Source organism: Pectinophora gossypiella, chromosome 5 (assembly GCF_024362695.1).
Source record: "Pectinophora gossypiella chromosome 5, ilPecGoss1.1, whole genome shotgun sequence".
NCBI classification, from domain to species: domain Eukaryota; kingdom Metazoa; phylum Arthropoda; class Insecta; order Lepidoptera; family Gelechiidae; genus Pectinophora; species Pectinophora gossypiella.
Window position 1 is genome coordinate 11,899,315 of NC_065408.1, and position 16,634 is coordinate 11,915,948.

The 16,634-nt window shown below is 40.1% G+C and overlaps 1 protein-coding gene across 3 annotated transcripts in view; it reads left to right on the top strand.

Moving 5' to 3' along the window:
- LOC126367047 (GATA-binding factor C-like) overlaps positions 1–16,634 on the top strand; it is a 103,502-nt gene that overhangs the window by 46,814 nt on the left and 40,054 nt on the right. For 2 of the 3 annotated variants that reach the window (XM_050010432.1, XM_050010433.1), the window contains exons 3-4: positions 70–609; positions 8,824–8,975. In XM_050010432.1, the coding sequence (XP_049866389.1) occupies positions 70–609; positions 8,824–8,975 (692 nt within the window). The remainder of the gene's footprint in view (positions 1–69; positions 610–8,823; positions 8,976–16,634) is intronic. The other variant, XM_050010434.1, reaches the window with a different exon arrangement.

The following is a 16,634-nucleotide window of genomic DNA, read 5'->3' on the forward strand; positions in this document are numbered from 1 at the left end:
TGTCTTGCTTTTTCAGCAACATGTTTGTTTTTCGATGAATATTAAAAATGTTTCCTTTTCTGTGTGCAGGTCGAACGTTAAGCGGCGGCAGCGGGCAGGTGTGCAGGCCACACTTCCACACGCCGCTGCACCCCTGGCTGGAGTCGAAGGCGCTCGGCGGCGGCGCGTGGGGCGGCGGCTTTCAGCAGGACGCTGCGCCCAGCGACAAGCCGCTGTCGCCCGCACAGCACCACCACCCCCATCCCCTCTTCTCCTTCCCCCCTACCCCGCCCAAGGACTCTACGCCCGACTCGGTGGCGGCCGCGGCGCTAGGCCAGCAGGACTACCAGGCCGCCGTCGCGCACGCCACCGCCATGAGCGTCGCCTTCATGCAGCAGCAGCAGGAGCTCCCTCTCTGCGGCGACGTCAAGCCCATGATGGGCGCGCCCCCCTCCAAGCAGCGCGAAGGTGCGCAGCCGGAGTGCCCCCAGGAGTCGAGCCAGCCCTCCGGGGAATACAACGCGCAGTACAACGCCGCCGGCGGCGACTACTACAACTACCAGGGGAAGGGGTTTAGCGGGGCGCAGCAGCAGAGCAAGCCGCGCCCCAACAAGACGCGGACGAGCGCCGGTGAGTGGCGGCACGCGGCACGCGGCACGCACCGCTCTCGCACCACACGCGCCGCCCGCTTCTCCGACCTCAGCCGCTCCGCCGCTGACTATACCCATCAAATCGCATCACTCTATCTACGTACAGCTTTCACTAACGAAACTCACGTTGCTAATCAGTTAATAAATCAAATACGCCGCGCCGTTCAAGGCTCGTTAATCGAGCCTTTACAAAATGGCTGCCAGAATAGTGGCCGCGTAATTAGAATCTCAGTGTAGATTGTCTCATCGACAATTGCGATTTATTAATTCGATAAACGGACGGAGATTAATATTTCGTTGGGTATTACGAGTGGCATTGTGGAATAATTGTGGCGGCGAGATGTGGTCGGATAAGCGCGTGGTATCTTGCACCGGGGTTGTGGCGCCGTGTCTCGGACATGGCTTGGGACTAGCTCACTCGACTCGATGTTACTAACGCTTCTTAACTGACTGTGTATGGTGGAGGTACTAACGCACTTGATTTTTTCCAGTGTAAGAAACTTCTATCACCGCAGCTTAGGATTTGCAAGTCATTTGAATACGAAGCCAGCTTTCACACTATTCGATATTCTCATGCGCATCGTCGACCGTGTGCAGTTTCATTGTTCGGCGGACATGTGAACGCGCGGCTCCTCTGATGTTGACCAAACAAGCTCGGTTCTCATTACTTAATTGCAACTTACTATTGTTATACTAAGATAATTAAACAAACGCTCTTAAGTAGATTCCATTAGTTTAGAAACAATTTCCTAATTTGGGCGAATTTGCCGCGTCATGAAATTACAATCATAATAAAAGAATGAGGCATTTTTTATCGGATACAAAATGAAAGGAGTTTGAGACGATTTATGAAGACGCCCTGTTATATGTTACAGTAATACTATGGTTTGCCTGTTAGTTTGACGATAACGATTGCGAAAAAATCTATAAAGATTAAACTTTATTGCACAGAACTTTTAACAAACAGACATAACACATGAATACGCAGTACAACTTGGGCGGTCTTATTGCTCTAGAGCAATTTCATCCAGGCAACCACTACCAGGAAACAAACATTTACTAAACTAGGACGCGAAAATATGAATTAAAATATGAATTTTCGCAATATCGTTTCGCAAGATGTTTTATAAATATTCAACAGTATGGCTCATTGGCCACTAAATATCAATGTGCGCAGTAAATAATTGTATTGTTAAGGTCTTTCGGATACTGCTCGACACGACCTTTACAACTAAACAGGGTATTGTTCCAACCACAAATTGGATAAGTTTTCGCAATAACGAATAGCATTATTATACGTTGTAAACAATAAAGAGTTGCCTAACATTAACTGTATTAGCACCACATAATGCATTCTGCTTTATTTTATATTAAAAAACGTAATTATAATGTTTAATAATGATACTTTGACAATGGTCTATTGTGTTTTGCGGATAATGACGCTGGTTATATATAGGATGACTGTATGAACTGGAGCTTCCATAAATGCGGTGGTAATTACATAAACAATATACACAGATACATCCCACACATTTTAATGGCCACCACAATTTGAGGACGTATGCAGCATATTTTTTACCAAGCGCTGCTTAGGTGACAGCGCCGGGTTTTACCATACCCTGTAAACTGACATTATATCTCTTCTCTTTCGTACTAAGCTGTGTCCTGTTAGTGAGTAAAAGACATATCTTTCGTCTCTGTCACGATTAGAATGACACCAGGACAGGGATATAGTATAACGCCTACTGCGAACGAGACGAAAGATTATATCTCTGTCCAGGGGGGTTAAAATGGCCACATCGAAGCAATTCATCTAAGAAAGCAACTACAGGGTACCTATAGGTACTTTCATATTATGTCAATAGATAGATAAGACCAATAAGTAGTTGTTTTTACAAGCTAGAAGCTCAAAGAAGATCTACAATAAATACCATGGCAATATTTTAGTGAATTACCATGTTACGTGTTATCTCACGAAGATGGAAACCGTTAGGGAAAAATTCTCACATCGCGTCGTTTCAAATCATGTTTACGTAAGAGTTAAACAAAATAAGATGTACACTTGACAGTATAATTGCAATTAAATAATTACCGTAAAAGATTAGGTGACGTAAGTTTTGAATTTGGAGCCGCTTACTTACCCATTCTATCTTACTTTTCCCCGAAGATCTTAGGTAATTGTTCATTATATTTGAAGAAGTAAAATAACGAACGGAGAGTATAACGAATTGGCATGAAATTTGTAAGCACCTATTCGTGTAGCGGCACTGTAAACATTTTCTAGTGTCCAATACATTGCAATTAGTCTGTACATTAGCATATTCTTACAATAATTAAACGGGAAAAGTAACAGTCGTGATGCAGCGGCGCAGTATGTGGGCACATGGGCTGTGACGTCACAAGACACCATCGATCCCACTTCTACGAGCCAATTTACACAACATTTACGCATCGTTAACCAGTTTTTGTTCGTTCTACTATGTCGGCTTTAATTGTGGTAAAAAACGTAATGTACGCAGCCCGGAGTAATTGGAAATTGACTATTAGCTCATTTATTTAATTAAAAGCGTATTGTGTTACGTTGTTTGTTAAGATTTAAACTATTTACAGAGATAATTAATCTTCCTATCACGTCGCGAGCGCTAAATCACTTTATCTGTGTGAAATATCTGAGTTGAGGTAATTCTAGACCATGTTTACTGTTTCAAGGTAGGCACGATGGGTTTTTTATTATATTAATTTAGTTGGACGAGAATGGAAATGGCACTGTTGTTTGTATTATGATATCTGAATCTTCAGCTGAAATGTTGCCACCGAGCTGACAGAATCAATAATCGTGTCATTGTATAGGTTCATATTCGTAATATGTGAAAACGGCGTGTCTTACTAACACACTGTGGGGCGTGTCGTGTCTAGAGTATTTAAATTCAACAGGCAATAATGCACTTTGCTTCACGAAGTAGACAATTCATTGTTTCAACCAAAAACGATATCGCGTTGTCCTCAATCGTAGGAGCCTAGCAGTCTGCCGTCGCGGGACATTCTAGACAAATTATCGAATCTACATTCTGCATAAATTGCAAGTTTGCTGTAGGTACGGCTAGGTATGTCGGGTGGCAGTTCCTTAGTGGAAGCAGTATTATGATAATGCGGTCTGCCGGATGTGGCCCATTCCATTGTTGCCGATCGCCTGACCTCGAGCCTCCGCGTTCTATAAACCGAGACTTGAGGAATTAAAGCTTTTAACTCTATTAGTGCTCTACGCCATTTATGAACATTTAATACCGCCTCGCCCGCCGCGTGATAGATTATCCTACATTTTAAATAATGCCAGTGAAAATGACCATTTAAGAGCGTTTAGTACAACTGGTAATTTTACCGAAGCACTATTTGTCTGGAGCCGTGATAAATCACATCACTTCTAGTAAGTCATTGTTCAATAATGCAACAGATTGAGTTATTAAAGTCATCAACTTGTTGGAGTGACGTATTAATTTCATAAAAGATATTTATTTGCAAATAGTTCGCGTCTAATGTTGGTGTAACATTAACATTTCGGACAAAACTTGCAACACAAATTAACTACGTACAGAGAGCAGCGCAGATAGCATGCAGTAGTTGGAACGTCTGCAGTGTTATGTAAGGCCGTCATTGTTTATTGGCGGGTAGAACTAACGTTGCCAACTGTACGAAGCTACGGACGGCCGACCAAGAGGAATGAAGTCTGCTTCGCGCTCTTTAATATGTTATTATTTTAGTTGAAGGAAATTTTATGTGCATGTAATAAAGCGCAGTTTCCACACATATATTGTAACCCTGGTTAGATCTCATTTAGTGTTTTGTACAGGCTCCAATGGAATACATTCGTTCTAGATTCTGACATTCGGAAACAAGCTAGTAATGAATATTTTGGTGTTTCATCGTTATATTTATGTGTGGCCGTCACGGTCTGCCGGCAAACAATGTGGGGTACAATTGCATTCAAAATTTGCATTTTACGTTGGACAGTCGCGGAACTTCAGTGATTAATTCAATTATTACAACGGGTAGAGGACAACGGACTTTGTATTCGAAATTTAATCCTTTGTATTTAAAAATGTAGGTATTTCATGTAAAAATCTGCCAGCTCGTTTTCATTGACGTCAGAAAAATCAATCTACCTAATGAAATATACCTACAGAACGATACAAACCGTATAGACATTCCATTTACTATCGAGTGAAACAAGAATGTTTTAATTATTGGTCGGCTACCGTTCATAGGGTAAGAACATGCACAATTCATGCAAATCAATCTATCAACGAACTAATGAGAAAATGGCGGCTGAACTAGAAAAAGTGGTAGGTACATAGTGTCTCATTAGTGGTCGATATGAATGACCGGCAATGATTGCACAGCGCTGTTGCAGTGTCGGCCGTCACACGCAATTATCTCGCTGTATGCTAATAATAAATGTAAATATGAGAGCGGCTCATGCACCAGCGTGAAAAATGGCTTCATTCCTCCGGTCACCTTCCAAATTAACACCTAATTTCAATAGGCAAAAAACCTGCATACCTTCCAAAACGGTTAAACGAATTAACAATTTTTAATAAAAAATATTAAAATTCTTTTTGGTGTTGTCTCGTTAAAGGTTTTCAACATTGTAACGTTTATTTTTCCACAAAGGCGGACAGCCAGTTACATACAGCGTGTGGAATATTTCCTGGCGTCAGAACACAATGCTCAATAAAGGAGAGCCCCCGCGCGAGACCATCGGCTTCCATTAAAATTTTCTATTTGCATACAGGCATATAATTAAGGCGTAATAACAGCCTCTGTGGCGCAACCGAGAATAAGTTTTGAGCAATAATTTAATGGTTTGTATGCAAAATAGCCTCACCGTTACGTGTTGATGGGCCGATGCGCCGGCCAGCGTCACGCTACACGGGAGCGAATTAGTCCTTCATTTAAATTACATTACCCTACTGCACATTAGCGTAATACGTGACTATGTTCAGGTTTTTACGCTGTGGTTTCATTCAGGAGTAACGGGCTGTCTTCATCCGTTTCGAACGCTTGGCTAGCTCGACTCGAGGCTTGAGGGTCAACATCACTCAGGCAGTTCCGCGCGCTCAGCTTGATTGTCCCGGCCTCCGGACTCTCCGGGACAGCGCGAGGGTCGCAGCGTGTGAAAACTTTGCGCGCTCTCGACTCGCCCGAGAGCGCTCGCGTCGAGACTCTCGAAAAATAAAAACCGCCCACTCCACTACGTAAATATGGCAGATGAAAATCTTTTATCGCAGTCACGTAGCGCCGCCGCGTCACGACCGCACGTCACTCCGGGCAATAAAGACCGGGCCGCATCCTAATTTAGAACAAACGCTGGAATTTTTCGCTCAAATTTCATATTATCTGCAGCCATTCAGGATACTAGCCGCTGAATGCGTAGGTACTGTTACATTCGCAGATATTTTATCTTTATTCCTTGTCGAAATCACGTCCACCACGCATACTTGTTAATAGGCTAGCTAGATCGCTGGATAATAACATAGAAGGAGACTGGAGGAAATAAAGAAATAACTCTCACAGTGTGAACATATTAAAACACAGTTATCGCTGCGATTGGACCGGATTGAACAATTATATCGTATAGTAATTAATCAGAAATACTGCTCTCTTTAATAATACGTGTAATGTCGATGTATGAAGGCAGCCGCTGTAAATCTCGCGCGGCCCGGGGGCCCGGTCACTTTCACAAACATTTTTACCAATAGAGACGTTACTATTGAACCAAATCGTTCCCAAAGCGAGAGACACTATCATAAAACTCGGTGCGCCGAGTAATATCCTGTTATTTTTTCCTAATAATCGTTATTGGTGTTTATTTATTACTAACTTCGGAACAAATTACAGGCTTTATCGACGCAACAAAAAATAAAGGGTTAGTCCAAAAAGTGACTCGTCGGCCCGATCGCAATAAGTTTTCGATAAGGTCCGGGCGATTTAATTGCCGGTTGTGATCTGGTTTTACATAAAAAAGATGAATGGCTGCATTGCCTAAAGCTCGTAAAACATTTTCGGTTCGTTTAACGTATTTTTTCTATCGGTCGTTGGGGCACTTTCACCTTCCTTTTTACGTAGCATCGTCGGTCGCATATCGTTACATATTCAGGCCGGCGGTCACCGTCTGCCCGTCCGCGCTGGGACCTCGGTGATCACATCTAGATGCATATCATTAATAGATACAACCGATACGCGCACACCCGATCGATACAATCAGCCGGACAATGAACTCGTTCATGCAAAACAAACAAAACAATTTCGATCCAGTCTCGTTAGTTATCATATTCCCACGTTAATTTCGGCTTGATGCCAATAACTAAAGCGTGCATCGAGTTTAAGAGGATGCGAAGGTGTAACGAGATGAGCTTCTAAATTCGATCTCGGTAAATCATCGATCGTGTAATCGAGTTTAGAGAGAGATTGTGGGCGGCGCGCGCGCATCCCATATGTGAACACATCCTCTCACTAACCATGTGAGCGTTCTGGTGAAATTGCTTACTCCCTCACTAAATTAATCACTAAATATTCAAGAGATTTCCCCGGAGGACGGCTCATCCTGGGGTCAGAAAACTTTATACATTGCATGACCAAATATTTTGTAAGCATGTTTCTTAAACTTGTACTGTGCAGTATACAAACGTTACTTTTGTAATAAGAATATTTTGGTATTTTTAAACATATTGCTTGAGTAGACATTTTTATTAATTAGGTGTCAAGAGTAGAGCTTATCCGTCTCCCCTTTTTGTAGTTGGATTAGCAATTCAAGTTACTTCATGGATGAGATGTTGCAGCTTGCGTTGAAAATTGTTTTAGACGTACATACTTACATACGAACAATTACATATAGCAAAAATTAGCATGTAGGTAATACTTTACTTTATAGCTCCGTTCCGCTCTGTTTCGGCTAGACGCTCTCCTACATTTTTGCAACAACCATTTATTTTTATAGCAACTCGCTTTTGTTGCTCTTACTAAAACGCTTAATAACAATTTGTGATGTCTTGTCAAATAGTTTTTATATCAATTGTTAAAAAAGTAGTTTTAAATTAGAGTCAAAAGTAATTGTTTACGATCCAGAACACAGAATAGAAGGAAGTGAATCGGATTGGAAGTAATTAAAAAAGTTAGGTAACAGTAAATGGAATCATGAGGGCGCGTGCCGCTCTCGTGGCCACGATTAGAACAAGTGACCTCAATGTGTATTGCTTGACCAAACAATTTACATACAGTACAACAACTCCCACTGTGCCCCGGAGCGGCCAACTGAAGGGCATTTTGCATGTATCGCCAGCGAACCCGGCGTCGCTTACTTTCTCCATGTTTCTTTGCGTGTTAAAAAAATCTTGATAATATTTTTTCCTCGAGAGAAACTCGCGCTTTCCCTGGTTAATTAAATATTTTACTATTTTCGTAGTAATTGCAATTATGTGGTAAAAGTTATGAAGGATGACGTAGCAATTTATGTAACGAACGTTGTGTCCATGTTGCATGTTTTGTTAGTGAAACTCGATTGGTAATGTTTCTGAATGTGATTTTCTCTCATCTTCCCCAGCCTGCCAGGAGACAGGTAATTCACTCATACAACACTTTCTTCTCCTCATTTGTCATCGTACCATCACTTTCGCTTTTTCTCTTAAAATTTAAGTTTCATTATGTTCCTTTGGTATTGGTATGGTGAATCGTTCGCTTGTTTGTTATGATTTGTTTGACTTTTATTTTCACCTTTTTATTAATTCAAAGATTAGCTTATTAACATATTCCCATAATATTTCCATTTTTATTAAGGCAAAAAGAAATTCCATTTCGTTAAAAATTTATAGGAAATATTTCATAATGGCCACCTGCACTAAACATGAGCTCTAATAAAGTTATTCATTGTAACACTAACACGGAACATTTTCTCTAGAAATAATTCAACTCATACCAATGTTTATTGCAACTGGAAATCGACAGCATAAACACTGCCTTATTAACATGAGAAAAAAAAGGATTTCGTTTACAAGTAGCAACTATCGACCGCTTACGGCTACATGTTTCCCACTGCCCCTATACTATCATCCCACTTTACAATTTTGCAGACGCCTATGAATTTCCTGGCTTTTTTCGCTCTCAAGAGTGTGTAATTAACTCAGTTTTTGTATGACAACAGAGGGTCGCGAGTGCGTGAACTGCGGAGCGACAAGTACGCCGCTGTGGCGACGGGACGGCACGGGACACTACCTCTGCAACGCCTGCGGACTCTACTACAAGATGAACGGCCAGAACCGTCCGCTAATCAAGCCCAAGCGAAGATTGGTGAGTGTAAGAATCCGACCAATTTTTCTTCTTAGCTGGTAGAACTGTGGCTATAGAAGTTCTTGCGGAAAAGGAAAATCGGAAAGAGACAAGATTTGAATGATAGGATACGTATGGAATGTTTTAATCTTTACATTGATAGCATCGGCGACTATAATCTAGATAAACGTCACATTTTTGTGACCACATTATATCACAAAAAGTTTTATAAAAGCTGTCGTTTGGGTTAGCATGTCCACGAATATATTTCGGTGACATCAAGAATGGGTGTTGTTTACAGTTAGGGGCAGCAATAAAAAGGCGGAGCATGCACGCCCGAGCACGACACCGCATTAAGCGATCCCACAAATTGGGCTCTTAAGAAAGCTGAGCGTTTCGAGGAAAGAGCCCAACGGCCACTAAACTAGCCTCCATGACCGCAATAAATCTTCCAGTTAACATTTAATCTAAGGTCGGGTACGCATAAAACTAAAACAATGCGACATTCGGCCGTCGGCCCGTCACGTCAGCCAGTATCGGCTAACGAGTAGCCCGTGCGCGCAATTGTACAATTTACCTTAATGCCGTCTCACAGACATAAACTAGCGGAATGGTTGGAATATTTGCCTTTTGTTGGCCAAATTACGTAATGGCGAGCGTTATGGTTTCATTCCACTGTCCGGCCGCACCGCCCGCCGCGGCACACCACACCACGCGTTAATAACGCACGTATAACGCGTTACGATTCTTTAAATTACAAAATATAATAAAACACATCCTACGCTTAAATTTACATACATTATAATCGGAGGCATTTCGTAAAACAATTTCATGTCGCAGCTACTTGCTCGCTTGAGTCATGGCGTTTACACCCGGATGTTGTGTTTAATAATGTGTGTGTACTGTGGAGATGCCGTTAATGCGGCTTGGAAAGATTGAATTCTCACTTTTATTTTCGTTGTGGGAACCGGAGACAATGCGCGCTGCGTGCTGGGTAATCCTGCGCAAGATGCACCCAACGGGCCGTCTCATTTCTTATGTTAAACAAAGAAAATCAGAGAATAAGGCTAAAAGCGTTTTAGTATTGTTATCGGGAAAGTTGACACATATCATGATATTGGTACATCGAGTGTGAGATGCGTTCATGCGATGCATATACTTACGTAGCAATAGGTACTCGGTACTCTAACTGCGACGTCTGCTATCTATGCTCATGTGACATAAAACTTGATTTGATTCAATATCTTAGATTATATTAACATAAATAATAATGATAAATCAATTTATTATGAATCCAGACAGACAACAGACAGGCAGAGTAACGACCTGTGACAGTCTCCAACCAATGACAATCTAGACAGTAGCGTACTTACGTTATCTTACGAACATGACGCGTGCAGTCAAAATTAATAACAGGGCTGAACTAGGTAATTATCTGGGCCCACTAGATGCCCCGACCTTGTCCGAAGTGGGCCTCTAATTGGACAATGCGCCTAATACTTAAGCAACTTAAGCAACGCAACTTAAATACAACAAAGAATTAAAACTTAATTTCTATTCATAATAATTATACAAGTCAAATTACCTCGCCGCACTTGACACGGATTACTAGTGGGAACATTTCGGACAATACTAATTGCTATAACTGTGTGGACAAAAACTTGGAAAATGGTCTCGCTAATAAATATAATCGGCCTTGCAATTAGACAATGGGTTTGGTTTAGTAACTATAATAATTAGATCAAGGGTCTTGCTTATACGCTAACAATGTTAGCTAAAACAGAACTGGAGCGATAAAAAAGTCTTTTAGGTGTAAAATGTACTGCCAAAAGTGACTTGACGTGCGATTGTAGGTATAGAACTGAAAATTTAAAAAAAAAATGAGTCATGTGTTGTTCGTTGATTTTATTGTCATCCGTTATAGAAATTGGTTGTCTCTCATAGTCTTCCTTATTGGACATTATTATATAGGTACTATAATATTATTTGTTCCGTCAGGTTATACTTTTTATTAATCAAAAATAGGTTTGCATTTGACCACAATCTCACCTGTAGATAAACGAAGATGTGGCCTAAGGCGCACGCTTACCTAGTAAGTGCCTATTCACCCTAGTTTCGGACAGGGAGAAAGCAGTGGGGCGAGGTACTATGCACACGGTACTAAGGCACCTGCATAGTGCAACTGGCCAGACCTCTTTCCTCTAGCAATTTCTCCAGACATCATGGCGAAACACCAGATTAGTCGCTTGGTGGCAAGGCTTTGTCTGAAGTGGTAACCAGCCACGGCTGAAGCCTACTGGTGAATGTACCACCCAGCTTAGAATAACACCACCCAGGGGTCACGTCGTCGCTGATGTCGCGAACAGACCAATCTATCTGCAATTTTTGTAATGTGTGAAAACTGATTTACACCTTTTACAATTGCCATTACGACACAAATCACTTTAGCAAAAAAATACAGATACGTCATTTAGCAAAGTCAGCCATGACGTGTGTGAAGGGCCTCGACGATAAAACCTACGGACGTGAGCTACTCCAAACCCCAAAACAAGAGACAGGACCTGACAACCCTAGGATGGGATTAACTGTCTGAGAACTGATATTAGGCAGCTAAATTACTCAATTGTATACCAATATTTTATGTTTATTTTTATTTTTTTAAAGAACGTCTAGGGCCCTGTGCCGAGGTTTTTCTTGCAGCTTCTTTTCCCCGGCTATACAGGTTGTGAGAAGCTGCAGTAGTTTTAGGCGGATGAGACGTTCGTTATGTAAAAAATTGACGATTCAAAGTGTAACTATGTTACCTACTGAATAAAGATATTTTTGAATTTGAATTTGATGAGACTAGAACTCCTACATGCTTTACTTTATCTTTATGACTTCCCTTTTCCACGTGACCTTTTATTTGTAACTTGAAAAATAGAGACATAAATTCGCACATACGTACATAGGTACTCGTATATTTCAAATTTTATGTACTTTACTGTAGGGCATTATAAATGTAAATAGAGTAATAACCAGTCGGTAGCCTACATTGTAATTAAAATGCGTTTTGCCACCACATTTAGTAAGCTAGAGATGGCTTTGCGATAAAACTTTTTATTATACAACGTACTTATAACAACCAAATTTATATTTTCCCTCAAATGTTTATAGCTTAAACGTTTAACATGTTTCCAAGCTCTAATTTACTTACTATATCAGTATTAAGTGCTTCATCAAACGTGTAAGTACTTTTAAAGTTGAGTTCATTACATTTTACATCTATAAAGCATTATTACATACATTTGCGCATATTAAAGTCAACAATTGGCAATATTGCTTTCTTAGATGAATAACTTTGAAGTGCCTTTAATACCTGGGGGTTAATACAATTCATAAAAAAAAACAATATTGCTATTTAACGTTTGTCGACATTACGGACTTAATTTTACATGCGCAAATGTCAAATTGCAATATTGCTTTTTTGCATGAATTGTGTCTATGGGGCTGTTTAGCCCCCTGTTAAGTATAAGTAGAATATTTTGTCGATTTTTCTGCATTATGAGGCAGTAAGATTCGAAAAATCGGAACTAAGTATTGTAAAAGGATTACTACATGAGTATGAGCATCCGTCTCCTCATTAAGTGTCCTAACAATAGGATCCAATTATTTTGATCTTACAAACAGAATAATTCAAAACAAATATGACAATTATTTCTCTCTACAAAACAATTGTGTCCACCAGATTATAAAAACACTTCCCTTCCTTGGAAGCAGTAAAATGCTCCTTATTTATTCGTAGCAGTATATTGTGGGTAGAGCATAAATTGCGCAGTTATCATGCAGAATTATGGAAACAAAAGAGCAAAGATGCGAAGCTACACCGGCGCGGGCGCACCTGTGCTTCTACCGAGATAAGGGCCCGGCCATACTGGACCTTGCTATCTCAATCTAGTATCTCAAGTACAATATTATTAATGTTTCTGTAGATACAAATATGTACTTAAGTACATAAGTTTTGTGATATTTGAGACAGTTAGATATTATACCCAATCCAATTAAGATTTATTTGTTTTAGCTAGAAAGTTTTTGTATATCTTTAACAGTTTGTACAGATCTAATACTTTAGATCTGCATCTAATAGTTTAGATCTGCGCTATGTTTACGCAGTAGCGTAAACATAGCTAAGTATATATACACTGGCAATAAAAAATGGTTTTTGAAATTGTAAATAAAAAGTCGTAAAAATATATAAGTACTTGAACGTAAGTACACGAATGTACCGTGTACATTCAAGTTCTTAATGATATCATGAAAATATTTTCAGAGTTTTATGGCTTTGGACTATTAAATTGGCAAATAAGTACTTCGGAGCTCTTTAACGCTTACTTAGTAGGTAAAAAGGGCCCTACAAAAACGCATTGAAATATTTGTCCTCGAATATTTTTCATATAAGTAAAACAACTGAAGGTTAGGTGTGAGTAGGGCCCAACGCAATAAACCTGCGCGGGAGTGCCCACTATAAAGATGGCGGTGCATTACGAGTGATGGCGCGCAATATTTTCCCTGGCAACACTGACTCTCGGGAGCTGAGAAAAACAAATGGACACGCGTGCGAACATGACCAAAGCACTTGGGTCGTAGTTTATGGCTAGAGCTGCCGTGCGAAATGGAGATGTTGCTCCAAGTTGCTCTAAGATTGATGTTGTACCAGCACCCTAAGGGCTTGAAGTAAGCAAATTATCTCCACGCTTTATCCTACTGTCTTAGCAGTACGTGAAAGCGTAATTGTTAGATCGTTTTATGAGGAGCGATCTTGTAAAAACCAATATAAATTGCCACCGTGATTTCTTTAAAATTTCGAAACATTATTTTCCAAACCCAATATTAACCAAAGATGTTCGTTAACTACTATCAAATTACACGTAGTTGTTTGTCATACAGAGGCTACTTATAAAATCAAATTCCAGTTTCGTGTTGATTTTGTAAAAGAATTATGGAAACAATATAAATAATTATCCCATTAATATGGATGCAAGAATGTGATAATTTATGACTTAGGTGTCAAATATTTGCGAATATATCTGAACGGATGGAATACTTGGAAACGTGGGCATTCTGAGTAAAACGGACAACAGGAGCGGTCATAGAACTTTCCTATTTGGCATTCATACGGCCAAATATACTATTACAATGAGCCTTGCCGGTCCCACACTGTCTGCCTGATGTATCGCTATGATGTCATCCTTTGATAGCTAAACCTTTTGGAGGTCACGATGAAAAATTATATTAATCAAACGAATTAAAGAAGCAGAAGGGGTCTAAAATGGATCTCTTTCTTAAGTAATTTGATACTTTCTTAAATGTTAGTGTAATGTTAAAATGATAAAGCGCTCGCTTCCTTGAATTTATAAAAAGAAAAATAGATGTCAAGACTAGGGTGTCCAAATGATTTCCAAGTAACAACACAAATATAATATATACTAATTTTACGATTCATTCAAATGCATGAGCCTCTAGATTGCGCATAGACTCGAAACAAAGAGAACGAGTTAATTAAATACTAAACTGGAAATTTAGAGCGTGGTAAAATATTTTTGTATTTTGGAACGGCAGCGGTGTCCGCGTTGTCTCAGTGGCTGGGACAAGAGTCGGCGGCCATCGATCACCGCGCGCCCTCGAATAAATTGTAGCTTAGCGACGGCGCAAGTCATGAGAGCCATCAACCAATAAAAAGAATAACGTTCCTATAGAAGAAACATGACGTTCTTAATTTAAAAGCGTTGCTTCAGTTTCTTTTTTAATAAATTGGTTATCGAAAGTTGGCAGCCAGTGTTTAGTCAACATATAGTGATATATATCAGTGACATATACAACGATTCTTATCTTTTCATTGACAATTTTGTATATAAATAACAAAGTTATATTATACTATATAGCTTGCAGGCACATTACACAAAGTAAATATTTAAACCACAACTTGCTTTCACTGAAACCGCAAACAGGCCTTAGGGTCTGTTAACTGTGGCATTTATAATAATATCACTCGAGTGACTCATTGGCTCATTGCGGACTCATATCAATGAGTTACGACCTACTCGGTCACTCACGATGTGGTCACTCTCTATTACAGATTAGGGCTTTGACATGTTGATCTGTGCATTGTTATAGACTGTTGATTTAATATTTCCATTTTGAGATGTTTATCGCAATGTGCAAACACATAAGTTTCGTGATGTTTGTAGATCGAAATTTTAATTTGCTGCGGTTGTGGTGCAGTTGATTAATTCGTTAACTGAGATGTACCTTGCGATACAGTGATAAAAATACTTGTTAAATTATATGTAGACATTAAACTTCTGAACTGTACTAGGTACGAGTAATATAGAGTCTATCTGGATTTTGAGATAAAGCTGTTACAGTCTATTGAAACTCTAAGATTAGAAACGATTTTACAAAATCTAGTAAATAATAACATTATAGTCACGAGATTACACAACTTGGAGCTATTTATAAACTTACTTACTTACTTTTTATAAACCACATGTAGGTTAAGAGGAAAAAGGTAATAAACCGATGTTTCGTGGAGGTGCAAACCATGGTTACCGTCGAGTGAGTGACATTCGGGTCTACGCGCCGCGGGGAGCACTCACATTTTTCCCATTCTCGCCCTCCGCAGTCTTACCTGCTGCTGCGTTGATGTAGAGGTAACTGGTGAGTAGGAGTTCAATTCTCTGCTAGACATTTTTGTGATGAATTACTCATTTGTAGAGCTGTGATAGTTAGATGTATCGAAGGCTCGTATTTGTTTTGAAACGAGGCGGGAAAGTCCTGCAATGTATTAGATTTCTTCTCAAAAGTATTAAACCGTTATCAATAGCAAGTAAAGCTATTATTACAGGGTTCGCTGCGCGAGCGCAAGTCTCACGTCGCTTTTATTGCATTTCCATAAACACGGACCCTTTTTTCATCCCACGGTGGGCACCACGAAAAAAATCCAGTTTTGTCAACGCCTTGATTGATACGGTAACCTTCCCTTGTTTTAGCAATAACCCAAGCTCCTTCGACCGTTTTTTCTCATCGTCTCGTACATTTTTATTTGCTACGTCGAACAGGTTTGACATATCACTAAATTTTGTAAGAAAAATTACAATTCTCAGGATTTTTATACCGGTGGCCGGGTAGCGGGAGGTGTTATAAATTATCGATTTTTTTCCTTGAGTCACCGTTCATTGTTAGGAAATTGAATGTTTTTGTGTACGTATTTTTATAGTTTGGTGCTCTACCTGTGCTAGGCGCCAGTGAGCCACTGGCTGTGACATTTATGGCCAGGATATCGGGACTGTATTAATGTCGATATTAATAACGAGGAAACAAGCCTAGTGGGAGACCATAAATTCAAATGATAGAGTGCGGGGCACGTTTTATTTTCTTGTCAAAATACAGGACGACATTTTTTGTTCGGTTGCTACTTTCTTAGAAGCCGGGCGGTTTGATTAGCTTCATTGGTGTGTCTAATAAGCGTGTGATACTTCAAATATTGAGTGGCGGGAGCTTCCTTTAATAGAATAAAGGCTTGTATAAATTTAGAGGCGGGCGCTAATCGAATCAGGCGGCCGAGTAAACGGCGATCGATTCGAAATGAGAGCGCGCGCTCGATTTCACGCGGCGAGGCGGGGAGAATCGATTGCTCGCCCGGGACGT